General features: G+C 41.8%; 1 protein-coding gene across 2 annotated transcripts in view; it reads left to right on the forward strand.

Moving 5' to 3' along the window:
- LOC134331143 (zinc finger protein 609-like) overlaps positions 1-27,880 on the forward strand; it is an 89,411-nt gene that overhangs the window by 4,158 nt on the left and 57,373 nt on the right. For both annotated transcript variants that reach the window (XM_063012428.1, XM_063012427.1), the window contains exon 2: positions 19,676-20,548. In XM_063012428.1, the coding sequence (XP_062868498.1) occupies positions 19,802-20,548 (747 nt within the window). In that variant the 5' untranslated portion in view covers positions 19,676-19,801. The remainder of the gene's footprint in view (positions 1-19,675; positions 20,549-27,880) is intronic.

A 27,880-nucleotide genomic window follows, 5' to 3' on the forward strand; every position in this document is an offset into this window, starting at 1 on the left:
GCAGTACATACATCGAACATAGAGTCAGAGAATTTATTTTTAGACTGTTTCTGATTGCAGTCGTTGACATGCAGTGAACCACATCGTGTTGTTTGAGATAAATGCAAATCTTCTCTCCTGTTCGGTGACAGTTCTATATCTGTGTCTCAAATAGGATTTGACAGTCAGTGTACATTTCTTTTCTGGCTAATGCTTTTATCCAAAGCTCGGTACATGTGCTACTTTCCGGGCATCTAGCTAAGCAGTTGAGGATTAGAGGCCTTGTTCAGGAGCCCAATTAGCTCTCTGACGGTCCTCTGGGATTTGAGCTTCCAACCTCTAGCACAGAAACGAAGCAGTGATCTGACATTTATTTTTAATATTAGCAGAGTGGCTAAGTCTATTGCAAACAGATTTATTCCCAAAGCTCCTTCATATTTTGTTCAGTTCTTCAAATACTGACATAGCAATAAAAAATGAGAGCGCAGACTCAACACGAGCCGTTCATGGTAAATCGAATCAGTGAAATGGAAAAACCCCAGGCAAGAATGCACTGCATAATTACGCCTAAAATAATCAGGGTTTGATATCAGTCATGCTTATTACCTGCATGGATCGGGGTTTGGACACTGCGGTTGCAGTAGAGCTGAAAATGTGCGCACTTTGTATACCACAAACTGTGATTAGTTCTGCTTCATTTTTGACGCAGCTTCTGAAGGAAAAGCATTAACCTAATTGTGACCTTCTCTGATTAGCAAATTACAGAGGCCAGCGCTGCGCTAACCATCAGGCCATTATAAGATTAATCACTCACTCCTGAGCAGAGCAAGAAATATTAGACTTAATTCGATACTGAAATGTAAATGGAAGCTTCATATCTTTTAATCGAGTCTTGTTTGGATTTACCAAATTATCTCTGAGCTTCTGCACCGATGGATCAGGGTTTCTGCTGAAACAGGGAAAAACTGCATTAAACCAGCAAAGTCGAGGCAGTAATCGGTACAGCCGCGACTTTTGACCTTGTATTGATTCAGCTGAAGTGAACAGCAGACAGATTTTCTGATGTTAACCTTTTGCTTGAGATGCTTAACAAAATCACAGACCTAAGATTAAAGCTTAGATGGTAAATGTATGAGGATAGAAGTGGAATTTTTTCTAGTTACCTTACAATTCAAGGTAAAAAAAAATGACCACCCCCATCCCCAGCTGGATTATAAAGTGGCCATTACTTCCTCAATTCTGTACATGAACATTTTTACCTGTGAAAGTTCTGTAATACTGAGAAGGCAACCATGGCGGCTGCAGTAATTAATATTTACAAGCTAAAAAAATGTCAATCACACCCGACTACACTGAACTGTACACGTACTGGGGAGAGGTACAGGAACTGAGGAGACAGGAACTGGTCTGGGTTCGATCCCCAGGTGGGGCGGTCCGGGTCCTTTCTGTGTGGAGTTTGCATGTTCTCCCCATGTCCGTGTGGGTTACAAAATTGTCCATGACTGTGTTTGGTGTTAAAACTTGTGACCTGATGAACCTTGTGAGGCACAGGTACAGGAACTGGGGAGACGGGAGACAGGAGACAGAAACTGGGGAGAGGCGCAGACTTTTGAACCCGTTCTTCTACGAGGTGATTGCAATAACAGTTCTCCCAGGTGGGGCTTTTAACATCCAACATCGGTTTGCTAAAGGGATGTAATGCAAGGGGCAGATTTGTAGTTGTAGCCTGTAGATTTGGCAGTTGTAGCCTAATGGTTAAGGTACTGGACTAGTAATCAGAAGGTCGCTGGTTCAAGCCAGGTTGCTGCTGTTTGGCCCTTGAGCAAGGCCCTTAACCCTAAATTGCTTAGACTGTATACTGTCACAGTACTGTAAGTCGCTTTGGATAAAAGCGTCAGCTGAATGCTGAAAAAGTAAAATTATTACTATAACTGTGTTGATTATGGTAGTTAAAGATTAAATGGTTAACCTATAACTGACCAGTTAATGGAACCCTGACTTCTGTTGTTTTCAACAGCGAATGCTTGATTTACATTGAGAGCAGGGACGTTGTTGCTTAGTGGTTAAGTGATCGCTGGTTCAAACCCCTCCACTGCCAGGTTGCTGCTGTTGGGCCCTTAAGCAAGGCCCAAGACTGTATACTGTCACAGTACTGTCAGTTAGTTTGGATAAATGCTGCTAAATGCCGAGAATGTAAATGACAGCTATAGATTTTTTCAGAGAAAAAACACAGATTTGCAACCCACCCTCAGTACACATGCGCCAGGTCTGCTTACAGACACATTCTGAGATTTTTATGTCTTTATATTGTTTAATTTAATCCTGAACGTTGGAGCTATGACATTAATCACAAATAGTGAAGCCAGTTCTCGTCAGATTGAGTCTGACTGCATTATGGAGGTAAAACTCTGCTTATTATCTTCTAATAACGACACTAATGTTGTCAGGTAGCGCTTTAATATACCGGCTGCATCTCTGCATGGTAATTAGCGTGATTAATTAGCACTTGTAATGAACTGTTTGCTGATGCTGAACCGGTTTTGCTCACCGTGTTTGTTCATCCTACTGTTCTACATTATTGCTGTGCTTGCTACATTATACTGTTTATTAAGCAGTGAAGCATGAAGAGCTGTAAATATTAAACTCAATGATGCGTTTTTATAATGTAACAAAATGCTGCAAACCTGCTTTTAGTGGCTCTTAAAATAGGCCATGCAGAATAAGACTTAGCTCTTTTTAATAATCTGTTTAATGTGTGCTGGGGAGAGGCACCTGGTCTGCTACGAGGTGATTGCAATAACAGTTCTCACAGGTTGGGTTTTTAAGATACAGCATTGGTTTGCTAAGGGATGTAATGCAATTGGAAGATTCATGTCATTCTGCGAGACAAGACAACCTAAACAAAGGACTTTTATTTCCTCAGTTAATCTCCTTTCTTCAATAACAAACCCAACCGAGATGGCCTACAAAGATTACAAACTTCTGGTGTAATGTTTTTTAATTGTAGGCTTTTGAGTCAGCATGTGGCTGTTTTCTGACCTGATTAACAGTAAAAGCTGTAGCTTTCCTATCAACCGTGTCTGCGTGGGTTTCCTCCTGGAGCTCCGGTTTCCTCCCACAGTCCAAAGACATCATTGCAAGTGAGGTGAATTAGAGATACAAAATTGTCAGTGACTGTGTTTAACATTAAACTTGTGAACCGATGAATCTTGTGTAACTGGAAACTCCCCGTCCTGTCATGAACGTAAACAAAGTGTGTAAACATGACATTAAGATCCTAATAAATAAATAACTAAATAAACTTTCCAATCAAAATGCTTAGCTGAGATAGAAATCTGTCCATGGGTTGAGATTTTACTGCAGTGTGTACCACGACTGCTCGTCTCAATTCACTCGTACTGTTTTATACATGACGTCTGAACATGAGTCTGCTGTGAGGATGTGATTTGATTTTCAATAACCTGACATGTTCCGTTTGTGATATATGCCTTCATATTGGATTACCTCTTCTTTAGGGGTGTAATGCTGATATAATGGTTGTGTTTTAATATAGGAACCTGGAAGGAACCCACTATGAATGAAATACTATTATCAGAGCTCTGATTTCCTCAGAATGGGGAACATGAGTCGCAAAATGAGTTTATAACACAATAACACATTTAGATTTAAACACGCTGTGCTTTTCTGTTATACGCAGCAGTTTAATACCTTAACAATGTGTTTCAGCTTTACACAAGCAAATCTTTATTAGGATACCAAAGTGTAATTTGAAACACAGCCTTTGTTTGTCTTTGTGTGTATATGTGCAAGCACACGCAGAACAAAGCCAGTCTTTATCAGATAACCACCCATCATTAGTGGACAAGCTTATAGCCGCCCATCTAATATAAACCACATAACAGAGTTTTATATCAACGTCACACATACACACACATGATTATTAATAAACAACGTAATGTAGCGAACACGACTAATGTAGAGCAGCAAGAAGATCATGAACACTGAACTTGATCGTAAATGTAGTTCCAGTCTGTGGTGACTAAACATGCTACTCAACGAATGAATGCGCAGTTGCTATCGTAAACATCTGTATTATAGCTACAATAGAAATAACTGATATTGGATCTGGAAAAGCAGAGTTGACCTTTATATTCAACATGAAGCAAAATATCCACATAATTTTTGTAATAAATGTAAAAAAACACACACACAGATCCACATGTGCACCGATTAACATGCGTTTAAACTCCATGCTGACACTAAGATCTTCACCGTTTGTGATTTTAATGAGGAACATATTTGTTTTTTATTCTGTAACTGTCCAGAATAAAATCTATAAATGCGGCAGTACACAAAGCTAAAAACTGCACTGTTCTGTACAGACTGTAACAGCGCTTTCAATTAGAATCAAGTGGCAGCTGTTGGTGATAAATGAATATAACATTTACATGTACGACTTCTTTGTTGGTTATAATTTAGCTGGTTATTTACTCGCATCCTTAGCCAGAGCTCATCTTTTATTTTTTTAATTAATTGTATGCCTAGAAGTATGTAGACACCAGACCATAAGCCTGCATGCATTTTCTCCACATTTACCTCCCGATTTAGCGCACTCAATTTTGTCTTCCGCTGCTGAGAGATACCAGATTGCATCCGAGGAGAGCACGTCGCTGTACACGCCTCTTCCTACACGTGCGCAGCCCTCCTCTTCTCGCCCATGCATTCTGCACGGGTGTGTCTTCCGCCGATCAGGGTCCTTACACAGCGTATGAAGACCCATAGTCCGGCCCCCACCCTGCAGACACAGCGGTTAATTAGTATCTGCTGCAGGCACTGCCAGTTATGCCCGCCAGATGGAGCCCAGCCGACCGATGGCATCACCGAGTTTCGAAACGAGGAGTTCAGAAACTCGGTGCTGGTGTGCTCGTGGAATATCCCGCTGCGCCACTCGGGCGCCAGGCATCTCATTTTTAATCCAAGGGAATACATACAATGTCTTTACTTCAAAGGAATTTGTGCCTTTTTATTCGAAAGAGCATTTGAGGTCAGGCACCTATGTTGGACATCCAGTTTACTCTTGAATCTCGTCTGTATTAAGATACCCAACCGGCCGATAGCATCACTGGAGGTTTGAACCCTGAATCCCGTTATTTATGGGTTAGCGTAAATTACTGCTGTGACATTCGAGCACAATTTTTTTGTGCTTCAAGGTCGTGCCCACCAAAGCACTTGGACACTGTGTTCTGTGCACTGATTATTCTGCTTCAATCTTTCAGACATAACTAAATCTAATATAAGATATGGATGATTGTATTGCTAATCTCATTGATTTATTTAACAAATGGCTGCTTGCTAAGTGGTTAAACAGGCATTCACAAGTCAATCCGAGCACTCGGGCGCTTTTTAGCACGTTCCACATGGCAGTTCATAGAAATTGGTATAAATTAAGTACACCCTAAACAGATGTGCCCACACCAGCAGTAGATTTAATATTGTTATCCCCCCTCGTCACACTGTGTGAATACTGAAATCCTTGCTCATTTTTGCCACAGAGTACTCAGTCTGTCAAAACAACCTAAATGCCCGTCCCTGCTAGCTTTGTTTTGCCAATTATGTGGGCAGAGAATTGGCAGGCAGTAAAAGCAGTAGTGATTGCGCTATCGATCTCCGTCTCCTGTCTCGGGCTGATTGTTATTCTTTCAGGTGCTCAGGCTCAGTGTGCCGCCTCTAGTTCCGCTGGCAATATTAAATATGATCTATCAGCTTCTCTCTTCATGTTCAGTTTAAAAAGCTTCTCTCCACCGTTCACTCAATTAGTTCCTGTTATTTCTGTTGCTGCGGGAGCCGCAGTTCTTCTCTTCATCAGCAGACCCTGATTGAATTTGATTCTGATTTTGGTTAAGGGTAGTTTTAAAATGAAGACCTCAGGAGGACGCAGGGCGGTTTACATGTCGATGTGTAGGGACGTGCTGCTGTGTCTACGGTGCTTTGAGGTTAGCTGAAGGAGAGCCAGAATGAATCGTGTGTTTGTGACCTCATTTTCACCTTAGTTACCTGAAGCCATTTTTATCGTACACAGAGATGCATTGTGGTGTTTTGTTCGGCGGTCGAACTTTTGGACCTCTTATAAATCACTGAGTGTCACACTGAACAGTCTGAGGATAGGATAGGAGGAAAGCTGAAGAGGAGGGTTGTGGATGCGGTGAATGAGGACATGTACAGGGGTTGGACAATGAAACTGAAACACCTGGTTTTAGACCACAATAATTTATTAGTATGGTGTTGGGCCTCCTTTTGCGGCCAATACAGCGTCAATTCGTCTTGGAAATGACATATACAAGTCCTGCACAGTGGTCAGAGGGATTTTAAGCCATTCTTCTTGCAGGATAGTGGCCAGGTCACTACGTGATGCTGGTGGAGGAAAACGTTTCCTGACTCGCTTCTCCAAAACACCCCAAAGTGGCTCAATAATATTTAGATCTGGTGACTGTGCAGGCCATGGGAGATGTTCAACTTCACTTTCATGTTCATCAAACCAATCTTTCACCAGTCTTGCTGTGTGTATTGGTGCATTGTCATCCTGATACACGGCACCGCCTTCAGGATACAATGTTTGAACCATTGGATGCACATGGTCCTCCAGAATGGTTCGGTAGTCCTTGGCAGTGACGCGCCCATCTAGCACAAGTATTGGGCCAAGGGAATGCCATGATATGGCAGCCCAAACCATCACTGATCCACCCCCATGCTTCACTCTGGGCATGCAACAGTCTGGGTGGTACGCTTCTTTGGGGCTTCTCCACACCGTAACTCTCCCGGATGTGGGGAAAACAGTAAAGGTGGACTCATCAGAGAACAATACATGTTTCACATTGTCCACAGCCCAAGATTTGCGCTCCTTGCACCATTGAAACCGACGTTTGGCATTGGCACGAGTGACCAAAGGTTTGGCTATAGCAGCCCGGCCGTGTATATTGACCCTGTGGAGCTCCCGACGGACAGTTCTGGTGGAAACAGGAGAGTTGAGGTGCACATTTAATTCTGCCGTGATTTGGGCAGCCGTGGTTTTATGTTTTTTGGATACAATCCGGGTTAGCACCCGAACATCCCTTTCAGACAGCTTCCTCTTGCGTCCACAGTTAATCCTGTTGGATGTGGTTTGTCTTTCTTGGTGGTATGCTGACATTACCCTGGATACCGTGGCTCTTGATACATCACAAAGACTTGCTGTCTTGGTCACAGATGCGCCAGCAAGACGTGCACCAACAATTTGTCCTCTTTTGAACTCTGGTATGTCACCCATAATGTTGTGTGCATTGCAATATTTTGAGCAAAACTGTGCTCTTACCCTGCTAATTGAACCTTCACACTCTGCTCTTACTGGTGCAATGTGCAATTAATGAAGATTGGCCACCAGACTGGTCCAATTTAGCCATGAAACCTCCCACACTAAAATGACAGGTGTTTCAGTTTCATTGTCCAACCCCTGTAGGTGGTTGGTGTGACAGAAAAGGGATGCTCAGGACGGGGAAAAACGAAGACTAGGTATCCCTAATGGAAGCAACCGAAGTAAGAAGAATAATTGTTTAAATGAAACATTTAACGATCATCGGGACAATGGGGAGAGCAGCCGCTTCTTTTCACCTGAGAAACAGCTTAGTAAAGATGAGCTCATTTTACATGAGCTGCAGCCGCTTCTTTTCACCTTGAAGTTTAGTTTTTCCATACAGAGCCATCTCGGACACATTTTGTGGTGCTTTGCCAACCTGAGCAGCAGAATTGTGCAGAGAATCAGCTCAGTAACGATGTTTTACATGAGCTGCAGCCGCTTCTTTTCACCTGCCAGTTTGGTTCCATACAGCCACACCAAGCTTCATGTGGAGCCCTCTTTCCAACTTGCGCAGGCATCCGTGTCAGGTCCCTGTCCGACGTTCCCTACCTTAACACGGCCAGTTATGTTTCTGTGGATTCCTGATGAGGTTGATGGCTTTGCTGTGATCTGAAGTTGTAAGTTTAAACACTTTAGACCACAGTGCCACCCGAGCATCCAAAATAAATAGAGTAATTTAAATAAGTAAATCTGCATGTTAGTGTTAAGCCATTATCTGCATAAATTTTCTCTTTCTCACTGATGTATTTGAACAGCGTACCTAGCAGAAATTAAACAGCTCCATTTAAAGCTAAGTCGCCTTGTAAAAATGAATCATAAACAGTCCTTTCAGTCTCGTCTCTCTATAAATACATAAAATCTGTTTATAAACTTCAGTCCTGTGTAAATACCCGTTTACCTTCAGTGGTAACGTCCTGGCTGGGTGTCATTTACACATCAGCTTCACATAGCAATTACTGGTTCGCTCTAGTTTACACAAACTGTTACAGGGGTACGTGCAATGTGTCGCATACCAATGCCGCTTCTGAAGGATCTGGTGACATTTTAATTTAATAGAAGATTTAAAATGCTTCTGTATCGGCTGTGCTTTCTCTCTGTCTAACAGCTCGTTATTGAAATGATGTTTTTCTCAGACATCAAGGATTTCTTTTTACATTTAGAATCACACTGTGATGAATAATTGACTTCATGCCGTTAGAACAAGCTGTTCGTCTGTTGTCTTGTTATTGAATCTACCCTCATGGTTTTTTTCTCTTATTTATATATATATATACGTATATATAGATGAAAAGCGTAACAATATAGATTCACCTGCATAAGATGGGATGTGAATCTTTTTAAACCAGCAAAGACGATAAACAGTGTCAGATAATTCCGCTGGCTAAATTTATCTATACCAACCCATCTACTGCGTACTAGCCCTATAACTTTTTATTTTATTTTTTTTTTTATATTTTGTTTATGCATTTTCTCCCCTTTTTCTCCCTTTTAACGTGTTTAATTGCCTGATTGCGCCATGCTTCCTCTCCACCATTGCCGATCCCAGCCCTGATTGAGGAGAACGAAGCAGCCGTATGCCTTTTTTCACTTACACTTTGACGAAAGCAATGCGGATCAGCACTGTGTATGGAGAGACACACCCTGACAGCACTCTTTTCCCGTCTCTGCCAGCAGAGCTCGTAATTGCATTAGTTATGAGAGAGACCCTATCCGGCTTTAATATCACACACCTATCTGAACAACAGGCCAATCATTGTTCATGTGGCTGCTCAGCCCAGCCGGCAGGCAGAGCTGAGATTCGATACGATACCTGAGCGGCCTCTAGCCCTATAACTGTAAATCTACATAATGTAGAGACCAGCCGAAAACAGGCCGAAAACTAGGTAAGGGTGGTTGAATTTCTATCAGCAACCTTTGAACTCTGCTAAGTATCTGACATTTGCTTTATTAGACGATAATACTTTACCCTGAGCTTGTGTGGATTAATGGTAAGATTCACTTGGGGGTTTGAATCCCTGGCTAGACTTAGAAATACAAAAGGCACATGGCGTATTGTGAACTGAGCCATTGTGGAGGACCCATATTATTGCACTCTAAGTGCTGGTCACAAGCCCGGATAAATAGTAGGGTTGCATCTGGGATCAAAACTGTGCCAAATTAACTTTGCAGTTGAATGAATCGCTGAGATAAACCCTAATAAGAGCAGTCAAAAGCAATTAGACCAGATGTTTATAAGTCTTAATTTTAAATTTGAGTATACCAGAATACACCATAAATCTGATACTGGATTGCTATAAGATCAGATCTGATTTCTCTCTAATTTGATTTATCTTGCTGTGTGGATGATCCAGACTGAACACAGAAGTGTACAGAGAATCAGCTTAGTAAAGATGTTCTATATGAGCTGTCTGTCTCATACATGTCCGCTTTACCACAGTATCGAGTTTGTTTGCAACATGTTTTTCCAGCAGAGTGAAGTATTTTTCACACCAGTCGTTTCTCAACCAGCTCTGTGTTTGCTTATTTTAGGAGGCTCTACAGGTCCTGCAGAAATGCACATGCCTTGATTTATGCCAAGTGACACTTATAGGAGGGAACAACAAGAATAAGAATGGGCATTAGTATTTATGTACGTTTGTACTGACAAGTCATCAGTGACCCATCATGAGAACTTGCTCAAATGGTTGGGTTTTGTAGACAGAAATTCACAGTTAAATACTAACCAACAAAGACACTTGGGTGGCACGGTGGTAAACCACCACCCAACACTTCTGAGATCTTGAGTTAGAATCTCTGCCCTCCTCTTGGCCAGACATGTGCCTACACAGCTTTGTCTGAGAGTAGGCGGACTGACAGGATTCCTCACTTACTTGTGTATATTAAAACTCTTCCTGACAACATTAGTGTATAATATGCTAAGCAGAGTTTTACTGTCATACTGGAGCATGATGCAAAATATCCACATCACACACAGGATCCACATGTTCACAGTCACTCCATACTGATGCAAAACAGCTTCATTGTTTGTTATTTTACGTCCATTTTACCCCTTTCATTTTACCCCAGTTTAGTGGTTTACACTTTCCAGTTGCAATGCTGACTGAAGAGAGCCACAGGCTATCACACACTCCCCCTGATGTGAAGTCATTTGTTGCTTCTTTTCACTTGCCAGTGGTGGAATCTCCCCGAGAGCCATATGACTTGTCCTACACTTGTTAAGATTAATCAGACATTAGAGGTTATGTTTGCTGCAACTACGACATCCCTCTCTCAGACACAGCCGTTCATGCCTGTTACACCAGGCCTCAAGCTCTCCACATTCCAAAACGCCGCCTCCTCATCAGCTTTAAACGACATTGTCATCCAACAGTTATCAGTAAATCATTGACATCCCGAGTACTTGAATGAACAGGGATTAAAAATGCTCGTCTGGTTGGAATTTCAACTGGTCCACTTTGCCTCCACACACTCCAATCAGCTCTACAGCTCGAGCTATCTGTTCTAGCACCACTTACTGTTCACATCTTGCTTTCTCAACATCAGTGTGTGGTAGTGGGCTGGGAAGACAGCATGACTCCAGATGCTAAAAACTGCGCCTGACCTCCCTCAATCTGTACCACCAGAAAGGACAGCTTGAGCGTTTTTAACCCTCGTCCACTTTGAAAGCGCTTTATGAATCAGTCACAGATTTTATGTCCTGCTTTTTTGACCAGGAGCTGCCAGTGCTGTCCATTAAAACCAACATTTTTTTTTATAGGCAGAGGCGTGCAATAAAAACATGATTAATCAAGCATAGAATAAAGTCAAACATGGTTCAGGTTGCCTCATGTTTAATGTCATGTAGTTAAATGTAGAAACAAGTCGTGTTTGAACGGGAGCATTAGGGATTAGGGTTATTTGATTTACCAGGGTTGGTGTCAGATGATTTAACCTGCTGGCCATGCTGACGAATGGTGGTGCTGCCCACAGTTTTCAGTTTTAGGTCTACTGCAACTATACAGCAATGCACGTGTGGCTGCGTGACCACAGTTTTCACCACAGTTGAGGCCTGTTTCTGCCAGTCAGACCAAAAGGTTGATGATGATACTTTTTTTTAACCTGCTTTCACCCTGTTCTCTAATGGTCAGGACCACCACAGAGTAGGGTTGGGCGGTATGACGATATTACTGTATACCGCGGTATTCAAAAATGGGAAAACTGAGACTTTAGGACATGCGCGCATCCACAGTGAGGGAGGGGTGGGAGGGGTAGGCGGTTGGAGCTCGCTGATTGGCTGTGGGGTGCTTACTGGTCATAACACAGAGAGACGAGTGAAGAGCCACACTGGTTAGCGTTAGCTGTGAGCTAACAAGCAGAAACGGAAAAACGGCTCGTCTTTTAATTTTTCAAAATCAACATTTTTTATCAGTTCAACCGGAAATGAACACGAGCGCGTGCATGCGCGGACATGTACTTATCTACTAAATATATCTTCAGTGTAAATCGAGCACAAGTGTTGAGAAAAAGGAGCAAACAGTAATAATAACGTTACGCCCAATCCGCTGTTCTGACTCTTGTCTGCCATAGATTTTCCTGCCTATGTAAGAACTATTTTTTCCTAAATAAAAGCGCTATATTAAGAAAAAAGAACGTCTCACCTGTCGTGTAATGTGAATTATAAAATATATTGTCTGGCCCTTTAAGAATGTTAAGTGCACTATAGGGCGTAGGGAGCGAGTGTGTAGGGAATAGATCGTATTTGTACCGTTTCTGTGCTCGAGTTTTGCACTGAGGTTGTGTGACATGTAAAGTAGCGTTCTCGTTAACCACTCAAATGTTTGGACTTTGAATTATTTTAACATTATTTTACATCACCGTCATCGCAACATGAACATTTACATTCATATTTTTTGTTACGGTATAGAACTTAATTCTGGATTACAGGCATAACTAATCGTACACGTTCATACACTTAAGAAATATCTGTAACTATAAACTAAGCAGTTAACTTTTGAAATATATTGAAGTGTGTAGCTGCTATTATTCTGTTTTGTGTTGGCAGAGAGAGATTACAATGCCAAAATGTTATGTGTTAATGTTTGTGTTAAAGTGTAATTGATACACGTGCATTTATACTTATGGTTATTTATTATAGATCAGATAAGATAAGCAATGTTTGACGTTCAGATTGTTAAATCTTTTTATAATAAAACATTGAAATATTGTAATTACACTCAAGTGTGTACACTGTACAGTTTGTCCGCGACACAACCCCCCCCCCCAATCCGCCCGCCCGCCCGCCGTATACCGCGGTATTTCCTGAAGACGGTATGACGGTATGAAAATCGGCAATATCGCCCAACCCTACCACAGAGCAGGTATTATTTAGGTGGTGGATCATTCTCAGCCCTGTAGTGACACTGGCATGGTGGTGGTGTGTTAGTGTGTGTTGTGCTGGTATGAGTGGATCAGACACAGCAGCGCTGCTGGAGTTTTTAAATACCGTGTCCACTCACTGTCCACTCTATTAGATACTCCTACCTAGTTGGTCCACCTTGTAGATGTAAAGTCAGAGATGATCGCTCATCTATTGCTGCTGTTTGAGTTGGTCATCTTCTAGACCTTCAGCAGTGGTCATAGGACACTGCCCTCTGGGGCGCCGTTGGCTGGATATATTTTTGATTGGTGGACTATTCTCAGTTCAGCAGTGACAGTGAGGTGTTTAAAAACTCCAGCAGCGCTGCTGTGTCTGATCCACTCATACCAGCACAACACACACTAACACACCACCACCATGTCAGTGTCACTGCAGTGCTGAGAATGACCCACCACAAATAATACCTGCTCTGTGGTGGTCCTGGGAGAGTCCTGACTATTGAAGAACAGCATGAAAAAGGGCTAACAAAGCATGCAGAGAAACAGATGGACTGCAGTCAGTAATTGTAGAAGTACAAAGTGCTTCTATATGGTAAGTGGGGCTGATACAATGGACAGTGAGTGTAGAAACAAGGAGGTGGTTTTAATGTTATGGCTGATATAGTGAACAGTTCCTAACCAGTATGTAAATAGAAGCTTGGGACGAGTCTGTGATCGGTCCTCTGGGTCTGGGTGGTGGATCTTTTGTTACACACTCTACCTTGACAAAGCAGTAACTAAAACAAGAAAATAAAGTGGATAAAAAGAGTGCAGTCTTGTAGACTCATTATTTAATTAAATTATCCGCTGCAGGTTGAGTGTTCAGGGTTTATTGAAGGAACAACCCGTTCTTACCGAGGATTTCTATTGTTTACTCCATGTTTTTTACTGTTTCTGTTGGTAATGAAGTAATTCTGTGGTTTGATTTTGTAAATCTCTGGTTTAAAAACATTCTGTGCTGTTGTAGCATCTGAATTGAGCACATCTGTAACAGCTGTGGTAGCTCAGTGGTTAAGGGACCGGTGTAGTAGGCAGTTGTAACCTAGTGCTTAAGTTTCTGGACAAGTAAGCAAAAAGGTTGCCACTGTTGTGCCATTGAGCAAGACCCTTAAACCTCAATTGCTTAGACAATATACTGTCACAGTACTGCTAAATGCCAAAAATGTAAATGTCTAGTGATCAGAAGGTGACTGGTTCATTCCCCGCACCTAGGGTGGCCACATTCATAGTCACAAAAAGGAGGACATTACACCCCAAAAGGAGGACGTCATACCAGGAACAGGGGGACATGATACTGCAACACACAGAATGAAACCATAACCCATATTTATGGGTAGTTTTTGACCAATTTAAGCAATAATTCTGAAACAAATTACTGTTTTACTCACCATGTTGTGTCTACTTTTGATATTTAAGTCTGTTCCTCGCTGCCTCCAAAAGTTTACTAATTGACTCAAGTAGAGGTGTATGCAGAACAGAGCGAGCGGGCGAAATTCAACCACCCAATCACAGACTAGCATTTAGAGGGCGGACCTTCTGCGATTGGCCAGTGGTGGGCGAGCATTTGTTTTGACATGTACCTGAGCCAATGACAGATAATATTGATCAAAAATGTAACCAGTTCACTCCAAAAGGAGGATTTTTAAGTGTCCGTCCTAGCGTTGCAAGGGCGAAGGACTGGCAGCTGAAAAACCGGACTGTCCGACCTAAAGCCGGACGGCTGGCCACCCTACCCGCACCTGCCTAATTACCACTGTTGGGCTCCTGAGCAGGACCCTTAACCCATAATTGCTTGCGGTGTATTTAGTAATAAGTGTAAATTGCATCTGCTGAAATGCTGTACATGTAGTCCAGTGAATTTGAAGAATATAAATGATGAAATTACGTGATGCTGCTAATTTTCCCCCTTTTTTGGGACTGACAAATGTTTCCTAATATCTTATGTGACAAGGTGGACGTGTTCCTTTTTTTAATGAACAACCTCCCTTTTGTTCTAAAAAAAAGATTGATCTTGCAGCAGTTTGGGGCTTCTGCTTTAATTGTAAATAAAATGTATCTTTTTTTTCATTCTATGTTTATTTCTTTATCGTGGTCTGTTTTGTGGTGGATTTTGTTCTGGGATACCCCAGACGAAGTGAAATGAATTGCAGGTTTCTACCTTTATGCATTAGGTGTTTAAAGAGTGTGATTTAAGGCACTGCACATGTTGGAATTTGTGGTTGTACAGCATGAATCTTATTTACACCAACATAAACATGCTGATTGTTTACTGTCCATTGTTACATGTTTGATGGTGTGACGTTGCGGTCAGAAAAGCTTACCCACTATTGATGAAATCTGGGACTTAAATCTTAGTGGTGCAGATGATTGGCTATGTCTGGGGGGTTGGGAGTGGATTTGGCCGGCCAGCTTGTTCCAAGTTCACACTACACGACTTTCCAAGTTGTCAGATCGCTGTACAGTCCACACTACACGTCTGGATCTCTTGTAATCGGGAGTCTGTGTGGCTTTCACACTACACGACTGATCGGCGATATGGGGTTTCACGCTACACCATCTATCACCAACTGGAATCGCAGGCGAGCTTCTCCGGTCTCCCAGACTACGTTTTGTCATGAAAACGAACGCGAGAAGTGACGAGAGGTTTAACGATACCACGTCCAAAAATGCACGTCAACAAGTAGCGAGCGATCAAAGTTTGTGCGCTGATGTGCAGCGTAAAATCAAGGAGACATAATAAATGCATTTGAGTGGATTCGGCTATGTGGCCAGCAGGAATTGTTTGTTCTATAGTGAGTTGGAGGTTAATAAATATTTTTTGCAATGTAACGTTGGTGTTATGTTTTGTAGAGAACGATGAGGTCAGAAATACTGTAAAACTTGAGTGTGTGCCTTTGTCCCTGCGTTTCCCCTCACCCCGTATCTTGCAGTCTCACTGGCTGTTCGACACCACACTCATTGCCAGTTGGCCGACTCATATCCAGATATTTAGCAAGCTAGATATTTATCTTCAGTCGTCGAGCGCTTGGCGAGTTGCTCCCGAGCCGGCAAATCTAGTGCCTACCAGTCGGCAAGCGAAAGTCAGGGCAAAAATCATGATGTGAACTAGGCATAACTTGTTATTGTGTGTTTTTTGTATTATTTCTCCCCATCCCTAATGCTTTGCAGTATTTAACCAAGCACAGTCATTCTAATAAAGCTTGATGATTAATTGACTGCTTGACAGAAAGGATTCTCTCATTCAGTGGGAATTTGGGATTATTTAGCATGTCGCTCTGTGTGCACAGCTCGGTTAATGTGAAACTGTAAGTGTTGACACAGGAGCTGATAAATGATGCCTTTCACATTCAGTGCTGGTTTTCTGTGCTCATCAGAGCTGATGGATGCACCGTAGTAAAGATCAAACGCCACAAGCTTTGAATAGGCCTGTATATGAGCTGTAAGAAATGATCAGAACCGCATGTGCACGCCACTCCACGCCACACCACTCCACTCCACTATACCGACGGCTTTTAATTAGGTCTGTGTGTATGAATGTGTATGAATCACAACACCCGGGCACTGCTTTAACATGTTTTTCTTACCTTTATTTGCCCTGCAGATCTGCTCAGGACAGATGCTACAGACATCAGTGTTAATTATTTACAACGAGTGGGGTCAGAGGTCATTCTCCTTTGACTATAGCCAGCCTTTTAAGCTTTAGGCTGCTAAGCCTCCCTGAGCTTTCCAGCCTGTGAATAAGCATGGCAGCTCCATTAGTTCATGAGTTTCAGCAGACTGACGATTACTACACCCCCACCCCCTTCTTTTTCCACTCCATTCTGCTCGCATAAACATGTCGACGATTTAAACGTTTCTCATTTTACTTTTTATATCCTAAGGCTGGAGCGTATTCTCATCTGGGGCTTTATTTGGTTTTGGTTAGAGGATAAAAGCTACATTTTACGGCATGTTGTTTTAAAGAAATTGACCTACTTTCCATGTCTCAACCTTGGACCGAATTCCAGTTCGTAGGTCGTCGTAATCTCTTAAACATTATTCAACCCAGTCCGAAGTTAAAAGATCATTCAGCTCTAAAGCTGACAATCATTAGATTTTAGCTGACCATTAATTACAGTGTAGAAAACTGTTGTTAACAGTCTAATAACCTTCCTAATCTGTCCACATTTTTTGTAGTTCAAGCTTTAACAAGGGCTGTAAAACACGTCTGCTCTGTGGAAACGTGAGTCGTCCAGTTCTAGCCCACTGATATTTAGTTACAGTGACCTAAAGCACATTCAGCCCCCAACCTTATATTTTACATACATGATCATCACCCTGGATTTGTATCAGTTTGGCAGTTCTGTCGAGCATTGTTCTTTTGGATCACATTGGATCACAGCTGATTGTGAGCGAGTTGGTGGGTTAGCAGGGAATTTTTAAGGTCTCGCCACAAACGTTCAGTGGGGTTAATCTGCAAACTTGAACCGGACATTCATGAACATCCGCTGTCTTTGTTGTAAACCGCTCTAGTTTTGCTTTTAAACTTCCTATCCAGTGTAAGCTTTCTGGCAGAGGGAAAGGGTTACGAACTCTGTTTGAAATAGGAGATCTGAGACAATGAAAGAAAAAAGTTTAGGGCTCAATACATTTTTATTTATTGTAGGTCTTTGAAAAGGCAACTCGATACTGCAGCTGTTTTATTTGGTTATTATTTTATTCGGCTATTATTCTTTTTTTGTGGTCTCTAATTTCCTTAAGAAGTAATACGTTTCTGTCTGTCTGTCTATCTAGCTGTCTGTCTGTCTGTCTGTCTATCTAGCTGTCTGTATGTCTGTCTAGCTGTCTGTCTGTCCTATCTATCTATCTAGCTGTCTGTATATCTGTCTGTCTGTATGTCTGTCTATATCTATCTATCTATCTATCTATCTGTCTATCTATCTATCTCTCTAGCTGTCTGTCTGTATATCTGTCTATCTATATATCTGTTTGTCTGTCTGGCTATCTATATCTATCTGTCTTTATCTGTCTGTCCATCCATCTGTTTGTCTATCTTTCTATCTGTCTGTCTGTCAATTTACATGTCTTTGTCTATTTATCTGTCTGTCTTTCTTTCCATTTGTCTCTCTGTCTGTCTGTCTATCTATCTGTTTATATATCTGTCTGTCTGTATATCTGTCTATCTTTCTATCTGTCTTTTTGTATCTCTCTCTCTTTACATCTCTCTCTTTTTAGTCTAACTGTCTCTTTCTTTCCATTTGTCTGTGTCTATCCTGTCTGTCTATCTATCTGTTTATTTATCTGTCTGTCTCTCCATCCATCTGTTTGTCTATCTATCTGTCTATCTTTCTATCTATCTGTCTGTATATCTGTCCACCTTTTTTGGGCTATTTTGGATGCTTGTTAGCCAAGGAGTGTAGTTTGTGTCCCATACGGCAAACTAAATATTATATTCAATTGTACAGGCAGTTAGTGCTGGTGTACTAATTAGACATACTATTCAGTGTCCTAGTATGTGATTCGAAATGGTACCCTGTAGAGATGGGACGATCGATCGGCTACGAATCGGTATCGGCCGATTTTTAATCAAAATATGCTATCGGCGATCGGCCGATATTTCCTAAAAGTAGCCGATCCGATCGTGTGATATATAAAGATCACGTTAAGTTAACAGCTCAGTGGATTGATCCAGACTTTGAGCTACGAAGCACCAACCATTAAAATTCATCAACAATCGCACAGAAACCATGGTGAAAGCTCTTCATGACCTAAAATAACATCATTAACGTTGTGCATCATACATACGATGTAATTTTGCTGATTAATATTTACTTTAAAAAGATAATTCAACCCGGTCACATCTGAGTCGATTCTATCAGCACGTTATATAAACTCCTGGTTCACTTTGGTAAATCGTGAGCGGTTCTTACTTGTGATGTAGATGAGAACAGAAGACGTTACAGAGCCAATCCGAGGCAAAAGTTTATTCATTACCAAATTCGTTAGTTCAGTTTAATTAAGCTTTTTAATGAAGCTTTTTAATGTAAGAGAGTCACACAGAATGTTCTGTAGTAGCTGGTGTTTATTTAAAACCACGACATTTAATTAATAACAGTAAACACGGAGAGATGACTGAGAAGAGAAACTTACGCTTTGTGAAAAATGAATCGACTCGTGAATCACTTTAAGCGATACAGTGAACAGATCATTTCTCTTAAAGGCACAAACACACACACACACACACACGCTGCTCCGGTTTATCTTCACTGTAAGGCTCTTTTTAAGGTTTTTTTCAGACTGAACTGGATAACATTAAACCTGCGTGTGTGTGTGGTCAGTTAGACTAATGAAATATGTCTCCTGTGGGTAAAAAAATAATTGTTAATTTAAATTATAATTTAATTAATTTAGTTAATTTAATTATAATTCAAATACCCCACCCCCCCACCCCCCGATCGGAATCGGCTATCGGCCGATATCCCTGAAAGGAGATCGGAGATCGTAATCGGTGCCAAAAACCACGATCGGTACATCTCTAGTACCCTGCATAGATTCTCAAGGAGTGTTTCCGTCATCCAAATCCATTACTGTTCATATCATTTTATTTCAAGTATTCTTTAAAATGTTACCCATCATTATGAAGCACATTTCAGAATAGATGCTCACGTGTAGTGAGAAGTAAATAAAAAAATAAATAAATCCATCAAAGAATTGAATTTTAAATCATGTTTTCATTCATTCATTTAGGAATGAATTTTGTCATTTAAACAGGATGGGTATAACTGAGAGATTTTGATGAAATCTTTATAATTTTACTTTAATTTTTACTCTTTGCTTGTTTCATAAATGTGTTTATCAAATAATTCCTGTCATCATCATGTTGACTGATTTTAAAGATCCTTCTTGTAAAATCTAATTTCTTCTTCCCTGTAGGGCAAGATGTGGGTGTTTGGGAAATTGGTACCAATACGTTGAGGCTCCTGTTTCCCCTTCTCCCCACCCCCTGGAGGTCTGAGCGATCAGACATTACAGTGACAGACTCGGGGAGCTGGCACTAAAATGTCCCTAAGTGGTGGCACTGCAGGCGGGAAAGGTTTGGACTCGAATGCGGTGGACCCTTACGACAGCGGTGATGAGTGGGACATCGGTGTCGGCAATCTGATCATCGACCTCGAAGCGGACTTAGAGAAGGACAAGCTTGAGATGTCTGGCTCAAAAGAGGCAGGGGGGATGGCAGCACCGCCAAGCGCCGTCACGGCTTTGCCCAACAATATCAAGTTCGTCAGCCCCGTTGGTGCCCCTCAGGGCAAAGAGAGTAAATCCAAATCGAAGCGCAGCAAGAATTCCAAGGACAATAGTACCAAGTCTCCGGCAGGGGACGCCGTGAAAAAAGAGCATCAGGGACGGACCCAAGGGGAAGTCACTGGCACGACAGGTAGTTCGGTAGCCACTGGCAATTCCACAACTGGCAAAGGCAACGAGAAGGGTGGAAAAACTTCCCGCAGCGTACCGAATAGCAAAAAGGACAAGGAGGTATCGAGCGGGAAAAACAAAAAGGAGAAAAATGATGCAGTGGTGGCTGTGGCCGCTATGGAGAAGGAGATCGCTGCTAACACTCAAGCACTTGGGAACAATGCGCGTAGCGCCCCCTTTGATAACACGCAAAACGTGGACATGGCCGGTAATGAGCCACATGGGAATAACTCCCTGGAATCTGTAGGAATTGTACCGTTGGCTATTAAATCGGAACCTGAGGACATGGACAATGGCGAGTGTCGACCGCTGAAGAAAGTAAAAAATGAGAAGGTAAGTGCACTTGTTTACTACGATGTTGACTGTAGTACAAGCTGCTGTCCAAAGAAATCTGGATCTTAGGTGACCTAAAGTAAGGGAGCATTCACATGAGAAGCGTTTTGTGCCTCGCTTCCCATGAGTCTCGGCGCAAACTGTCACGTTGGTCAGCACTTGGTTTGAGCGGTGCAGTAAAACGTCATCGAAGTGTGAATATGAGACAAATCTGCATTTGTGTGGAATAACCATCAAATCCGTATTGAAAGCGTCCACATGTATCTATGTTTAGCTGGATTTTCCTCACTGTTTTAGTTTTAAACTTGTGTTATAGCTCGAGGTGCTGAAAAATTGTGAGAATCAGCTTATGTTAAGAGGTGTATAAAATAATTATGTGTTAGTGTGTGTTGTGCTGGTATGAGTGGATCAGACACAGCAGCGCTGCTGGAGTTTTTAAATACCGTGTCCACTCTATTAGACACTCCTACCTAGTTGGTCCACCTTGTAGATGTGAAGTCAGAGACGATCGCTCATCTATTGCTGCTGTTTGAGTTGGTCATCTTCTAGACCTTCATCAGTGGTCACAGGCTGGATATTTTTGGTTGGTGGACTATTCTGTGGTAGTGAGGTGTTTAAAAACTCCAGCAGCGCTGCTCTGTCTGATCCACTCATACCACCAGCACAACACACACTAACACACCACCACCATGTCAGTGTCACTGCAGTGCTGAGAATGATCCACCACCCAAATAATACCTGCTCTGTGGGGGTCCTGACCATTGAGGAACAGGGTGAAAGCAGGTTAAAAAAGCATGCAGAGAAACAGATGGACTACAGTCAGTAATTGTAGAACTACAAAGTGCTTCTATATGGTAAGTGAAGCTGATAAAATGGACAGTGAGTGTAGAAACAAGGAGGTGGTTTTAATGTTATGGCTGATTGGTGTATATATATATATATATATATTCAAGATTGAATGGTTTTTGATTTGACAGTGTTAATGAAACAGTGACCTATTTTATGTAGTAGCCAATCATAACTCATTATAATCAGTGTATTTTCTTTAAATCTGAAAAAAATCTTTAAATCTGTGTTTTAAATGAGATCTGTCTACGGCCAGATTTCATCCTGCTCTGTAAAACCTTTTCTGGAATATTTAGTGATCAGGACTTACTGTTAAAGATCACATAAGCCATGTTTACGTTTTAGCCGCTGCAGTTAGATCTAATCTCAGTGTTGTTGACTTTTGAGATTTACTGCATGTAGCAGATCCACTTAACTTAATCCAGCGACTTACAAATCCTTCTCAGGGGTCCAACACCTGGTGGGGGTGTGGCCTGAATTACTAGTCCAGTACCTTCACACAACAACCTTTTCAGTGGTTTTTAAAATATATAATGAAAAGCTGTATTTACCGTTACAACCTTGAAAGCTCTCAATAAACGTCTAATTTCCATCCAAGTAAGTGGGGAACAAGACCCAAGTAACAGAAATAGGCTTTAATGATGTATTTTTATGTATTTAAAAGTAATTTGTAGATGTTTCTGTATTTACACTCTGGTAATTTGTAGCATCACAAAGGACATTAATCAGACTGTGCTGTAACTGGATGTCTTACTGCTGGTGTTAATGGCTTAAGCTATTACAGAAGCTCTACTGTAGGTCGTTCATGTTTACAGGGAATAAATCACACAACGTGAGGTCTGCTGGAATGCCAACTTGCTTAACCTACTCTCCTCTCAGGAGAAGTTTTGTAATAAGTAAAGTTTGTAACCATGGGGTAAATAATAATAATAAGGTTATAGAAATGAAAGCAGTCTTTAATCTCAGGTGCTACCAGCCTGGCACGCTCTCAATTGACGGTGTGAATCTAGTCCTAGCAATTAATCCCAAAGATGTTCGATGGAGTTGAGCTCTGTGCTGGCTTCTGGAGTTCCTTCACATACCTAGCTTTGTGCACAGGGGTGCGGCCATGCTGTAAACAAATGAAGCATATGCTTCCAGCTTAGAGGCACCAGTCTGAGCAAAGACCTTTCCTGTTCCAGCAAGCTCTATATAGTCATGGTTTTAGTAGGTTTGGTGTTTAGGTCTAGTAGAGAAAGGCCAGCAGCTTGCACAAGGTTAAAGTCTGGACTTTTTTTGTGGACAGTGAAAATATGGTCAGTCATCATAAACAATTTGAACAAACTGTTATTTTTGCTATTGGTCTTATCCTGATCAGGGTCATGTTGGGTTCAGAACCTGCAGTGGATTCTCTAGGCACATCCAGTATCTGTATTAGGATTACTGCCTTTGTCCACAGACATGATGGTATGGAAAAGTTCCCCAAACTTTGAAACGAAGTGGAAATTATATGAGCTAACTAGGGCTGTCGCGCTAACCGCAATTTTGAGATATCGCGGTATAGACCAGCCAACCGCAGGGCATGCCAAGCAACCGCATCACCGTGATATTCACGTTTTTTCTTTCTTTCTTTCTAATCTTTTTTTTTTGTTGTTGTTGTTGTTGCAGGGTCCATCTTGTTTTACGCTTACATTCGGGCGTAATAAATGTTAAATAAATTCATAATGAAAATGAGCTAAGAGCGACATTTTCCTGCCAACTGTTTGCATCCGTTGCTGCTGAGTTTCAGGCTTTGTGTTTTAAAATGTAAACAATCGCAACATGAATTATAGGCAAGTTTATTAATGATCAAATTGAGTTCACACTCAATAAAATACTTGTAATTTAGACTATATTTAAACAGCCTTGGCGTACTTAAACACTTAATGACGGGTAATATGGCATTGCAGCCTGCAAATATTCTCTTGCTGGCTTGCTGAAATGATTTAAATGAATTTTTTCGTTGAATAAAAATGTATTGAAACGAATAATAACTTAAAATGTAGTATATATTGTTATGTTAATTATAGCTACTAAATAGATAGTTAATAGTGGCGCGATAACCGGGCTAGATTTGCTTTGCTCTGTAAAGTCGCATGCAGGATCAGTACACTGTCTTTTAGTGCAACATCGGTAACGTCGGGAACATCGCTACCCCACTCAGATCCTCTCTAAACCACATCAGGTGAACATGTTGGTTCTTCTAGCGCGCATGATAACGCAGGTTTAAACTTTTACAGACTTTATTATTAATTCTATTTTTTTTTTACCATATTTTGATTAGATGTGCATTTAGAATATTTAGCCTGAACTCTTTTTTTTTCGTTTCACAGTGCATATCTAGCCTAGGCTAGAAGCTTAATTTAAAGCTTTTTTTAATAGAGAAAAGACGCGCATCCCTGCTCTGTTCTGTATTTAACATTAAACACGCATTTCATTGGTCTTAAAGCTGTCTCATCTTTGTCATTATAAAGCAATAATATATCGAATCATAGCCTAACAATAAAGCTTGTTTATATAGCTCTAAAATCCAGATTAATTAAGTAATTTTCAAAAAACAAAAAAAATGGCGATATCACCGCATACCGCGATATTAAGACTGAATATCGCAAGGGGAAATTCTTTCACCGCGACAGCCCTAGAGCTAACATGGCTTGGCTGATCATCATTTGTGTAAAAGTCCTACATCGAGAAACTTGTACCTTTAAACTCAACATGTTCAGTTTGTTTCTTAAAAATCGAGCGGTGCGGTAAATCATCAAAGTGTGAATATGAGACGAAGCTGCATTTGTGTTGAATAACTGTCAGATTTACTCTGAAAGTACCACATGTATCTGTGCTTATCTGGATTTTCCTCACTGTTTCACTTTTAAACTTGTGTTACAAGTTACAATTATTGAATGTAAACCTAGAACAGCCAGCGACGGTGTGAGGCTCCGTCTCAGATACAAAAATGCTCGTCCATGTTTTGACACACACCCCCCTTCTGCGTCCACAGAATTGGTTGGGAGTTTTCTAGACTCCGTTACCTGAGTCGTGTTTTTAGCTGCTTTGCTTTAGACTTGAACATCTTGGACATTTCATTTTGACTGAGCGGTTGCTAACTGAATTGCCGTAGGATTGCTAGGATCGCCTCATAGTTCAATTTAACCAGCGAACTTGAGGCACTTGAATGCTGTGTGAATGAAAAACGTTAAACTCACTCACTTTCTTAACCGCTTATCCAATCAGGGTCACGGGGGGGGTTGTTGGAGCCTATCCCAGCTTTTCAATGGGCGCAAGGCACACAGTAACACCCTGGTCGGGGCGCCAGTCCATCTCAGGGCAGACACACACACACATTCACCTATAGGCCATTTCAATGTCTCCAATGAACCTGACTGCATGTTTTTGGACTGTCGGAGGAAACCGGAGCTCCCGGAGGAAACCCGCACAGACACGGTGAGAACATGCAAACTCCACACAGACAGGACCCGGGCCGCCCCGCCTGGGGATCGAACCCAGGACCTTCTTGCTGTAAGGCGACAGTGCTACCCACCGTGCCGCCCAAAACGTTGAACTGCTGTAAACAAATCTTAGATTTAGAATTTAACAGCAAATTGCATGTCACATGGGAAACGGCTCATTTCACGCAATATGACGATAGTTACGTACAGATGAGAAACTCCCGCCTTGTGCTCGACAGTCTCCATCCTACAGCCGATCAGCATTATTTCAAAGTCGTGACTTGTGCATGGCTCACGCTGCCATTTTAAGACCGGCTCTGCCACTGACCTCTGTATGACTTCCCACACGCTGCACTGTGCTTCTGAGAGTCTGGCACTTCATCCCATACGTCTAACACAACTCTGAAAGTGAGATTTATAGAGCCCGCACTATTTTAAGTAGATTGGACGATTTTCTGCACAATGTACTTCTGGCTAGGGTTGGGCGATATTGCCGTCATACCGTCTTCAGGAAATACCGCAGTATACGGTATTACCGCGGCGGGGGGGGATTGGGGGGGGGGGTGTTGTGTCGCGGACAAACTGTACAGTGTACACACTTGAGTGTAATTACAATATTTCAATGTTTTATTATAAAAAGATTTAACAATCTGAACGTCAAACATTGCTTATCTTATCTGATCTATAATAAATAACCATAAGTATAAATGCACGTGTATCAATTACACTTTAACACAAACATTAACACATAACATTTTGACATTGTAATCTCTCTCTGCCCACACAAAACAGAATAATAGCAGGCAACACACTTCAATATATTTCAAAAGTTAACTGCTTAGTTTATAGTTACAGATATTTCTTAAGTGTATGAACGTGTACGATTAGTTATGCCTGTAATCCAGAATTAAGTTCTATACCGTAACAAAAAATATGAATGTAAATGTTCATGTTGCGATGACGGTGATGTAAAATAATGTTAAAATAATTCAAAGTCCAAACATTTGAGTGGTTAACGAGAACGCTACTTTACATGTCACACAACCTCAGTGCAAAACTCGAGCACAGAAACGGTACAAATCCGATCTCTTCCCTACACACTCGCTCCCTACGCCCTATAGTGCGCTTCACTTTCTTAAAGGACCAGACAATATATTTTATAATTCACATTACACGACAGGTGAGACGTTCTTTTTTCTTAATATAGCGCTTTTATTTAGGAAAAAATAGTTCTTACATAGGCAGGAAAATCTATGGCAGACAAGAGTCAGAACAGCGGATTGGGCGTAACGTTATTATTACTGTTTGCTCCTTTTTCTCAACACTTGTGCTCGATTTACACTGAAGATATATTTAGTAGATAAGTACATGTCCGCGCATGCACGCGCTCGTGTTCATTTCCGGTTGAACTGATAAAAAATGTTGATTTTGAAAAATTTAAAGACGAGCCGTTTTTCAGTTTCTGCTTGTTAGCTCACAGCTAACGCTAGCCAGTGTGGCTCTTCACTCGTCTCTCTGTGTTATGACCAGTAAGCACCCCACAGCCAATCAGCGAGCTCCAACCGCCTACCCCTCCCACCCCTCCCTCACTGTGGATGCGCGCATGTCCTAAAGTCTCAGTTTTCAAGGTAAACCTGAAGCAGAAATTCGGCGCTTCACATTTAAAAAATACCGTCACCATTTTTGAATACCGTCACCATTTTTGAATACCGCGGTATACGGTAATATCGTCATACCGCCCAACCCTACTTCTGGCTTTTGGCAAGACTTCAAAAAATCCCTCAGGAACTCTAACAGGGTTAAACAGTACAGTACGGTGAAATATATCAGCCGTACGATCGAAGACCTGGAAACAAAGCCCTTTCCCGTCATGCTTTTTTTCCCTTCCTCGCTGCCGTGGAAGCTTTGTAGCGAACATGAGGGGATATGAGGGGATCTGGTCCTGCAGGGGGAAGGGTGAGCTTCAAGCTTATGCTGCTAATTCAGCTCCTGAAAGGCTGGAGCAGAGAGAGCAGCTGTCTCCTTTTGTGGGCTGCCGGATTTCCACCATGCCTCGTTTCACCTTTCAGGGTGAACTGCGAAGAAAGCTAGAGGGGAAAGCAAAGGGGGGGGTAAACAAACAAAGCCTGATAAATGAAAAAGGCCAGGCTTGGTCAATGCCCCGAGTTGCTACAGCTCTTCTAAATAGAAATCGGATGGATGTCTGGTTGGTGTGGTCAGCAGGCTAATAATAAGGTGTGAATCTAGTCCGAGCTATTTTCCCCCAGGGTGAATGGAAGCTCTGCTAGGATGTGTTTTGGAGAGGAGCGGGGTGGGGAGGAGAGGGCACTTCAGGGCTGGAGGAATGAGTGAGCGAAACGAAAAGACTAAATGGAAGAGGCTGAGGAAGGGGGGCGGCACTGTGAATGGATGAAGTCTTTAACCTCCTACACACTGAATAGCTTGTCAGAGCGTGGCTTTACTGAGCTGCTGAAACCCGAGAGAAAAGATCAAGATACTTTATAGCCGGCAGTTAGAAACTGAGACATGCTGTGCAGCCTTTTAAAAGATGACGACACATTAAGTCACAACATAATACATGGCTGTTATATTATTCCAGCTCTATTTTGGACAGTGGGTAGCATTATCGCACAGCAGAAAGGTCCTAGGTTTGATCCCCAGGTGTGGAGTTTGCATGTTCTCCCGGTGTCTGTATGGGTTTCCTCCGTGAGCTCCGGTTTCCTCCCACAGTCCAAAAACATGCAAGTGAGGTTATTTGGAGATACAAAATTGTCCCAGACTGTTTGACATTTAATACTTGAACTGATGAATCTTGTAATCAGTAACTACAGGGGTTGGACAATGAAACTGAAACACCTGTCATTTTAGTGTGGGAGGTTTCATGGCTAAATTGGACCAGTCTGGTTGCCAATCTTCATTAATTGCACATTGCACCAGTAAGAGCAGAGTGTGAAGGTTCAATTAGCAGGGTAAGCTTGCTCAAAATATTGCAATGCACACAACATTATGGGTGACATACCAG

This window comes from Trichomycterus rosablanca, chromosome 17, assembly GCF_030014385.1.
Source record: "Trichomycterus rosablanca isolate fTriRos1 chromosome 17, fTriRos1.hap1, whole genome shotgun sequence".
Lineage (NCBI taxonomy): Eukaryota > Metazoa > Chordata > Actinopteri > Siluriformes > Trichomycteridae > Trichomycterus > Trichomycterus rosablanca.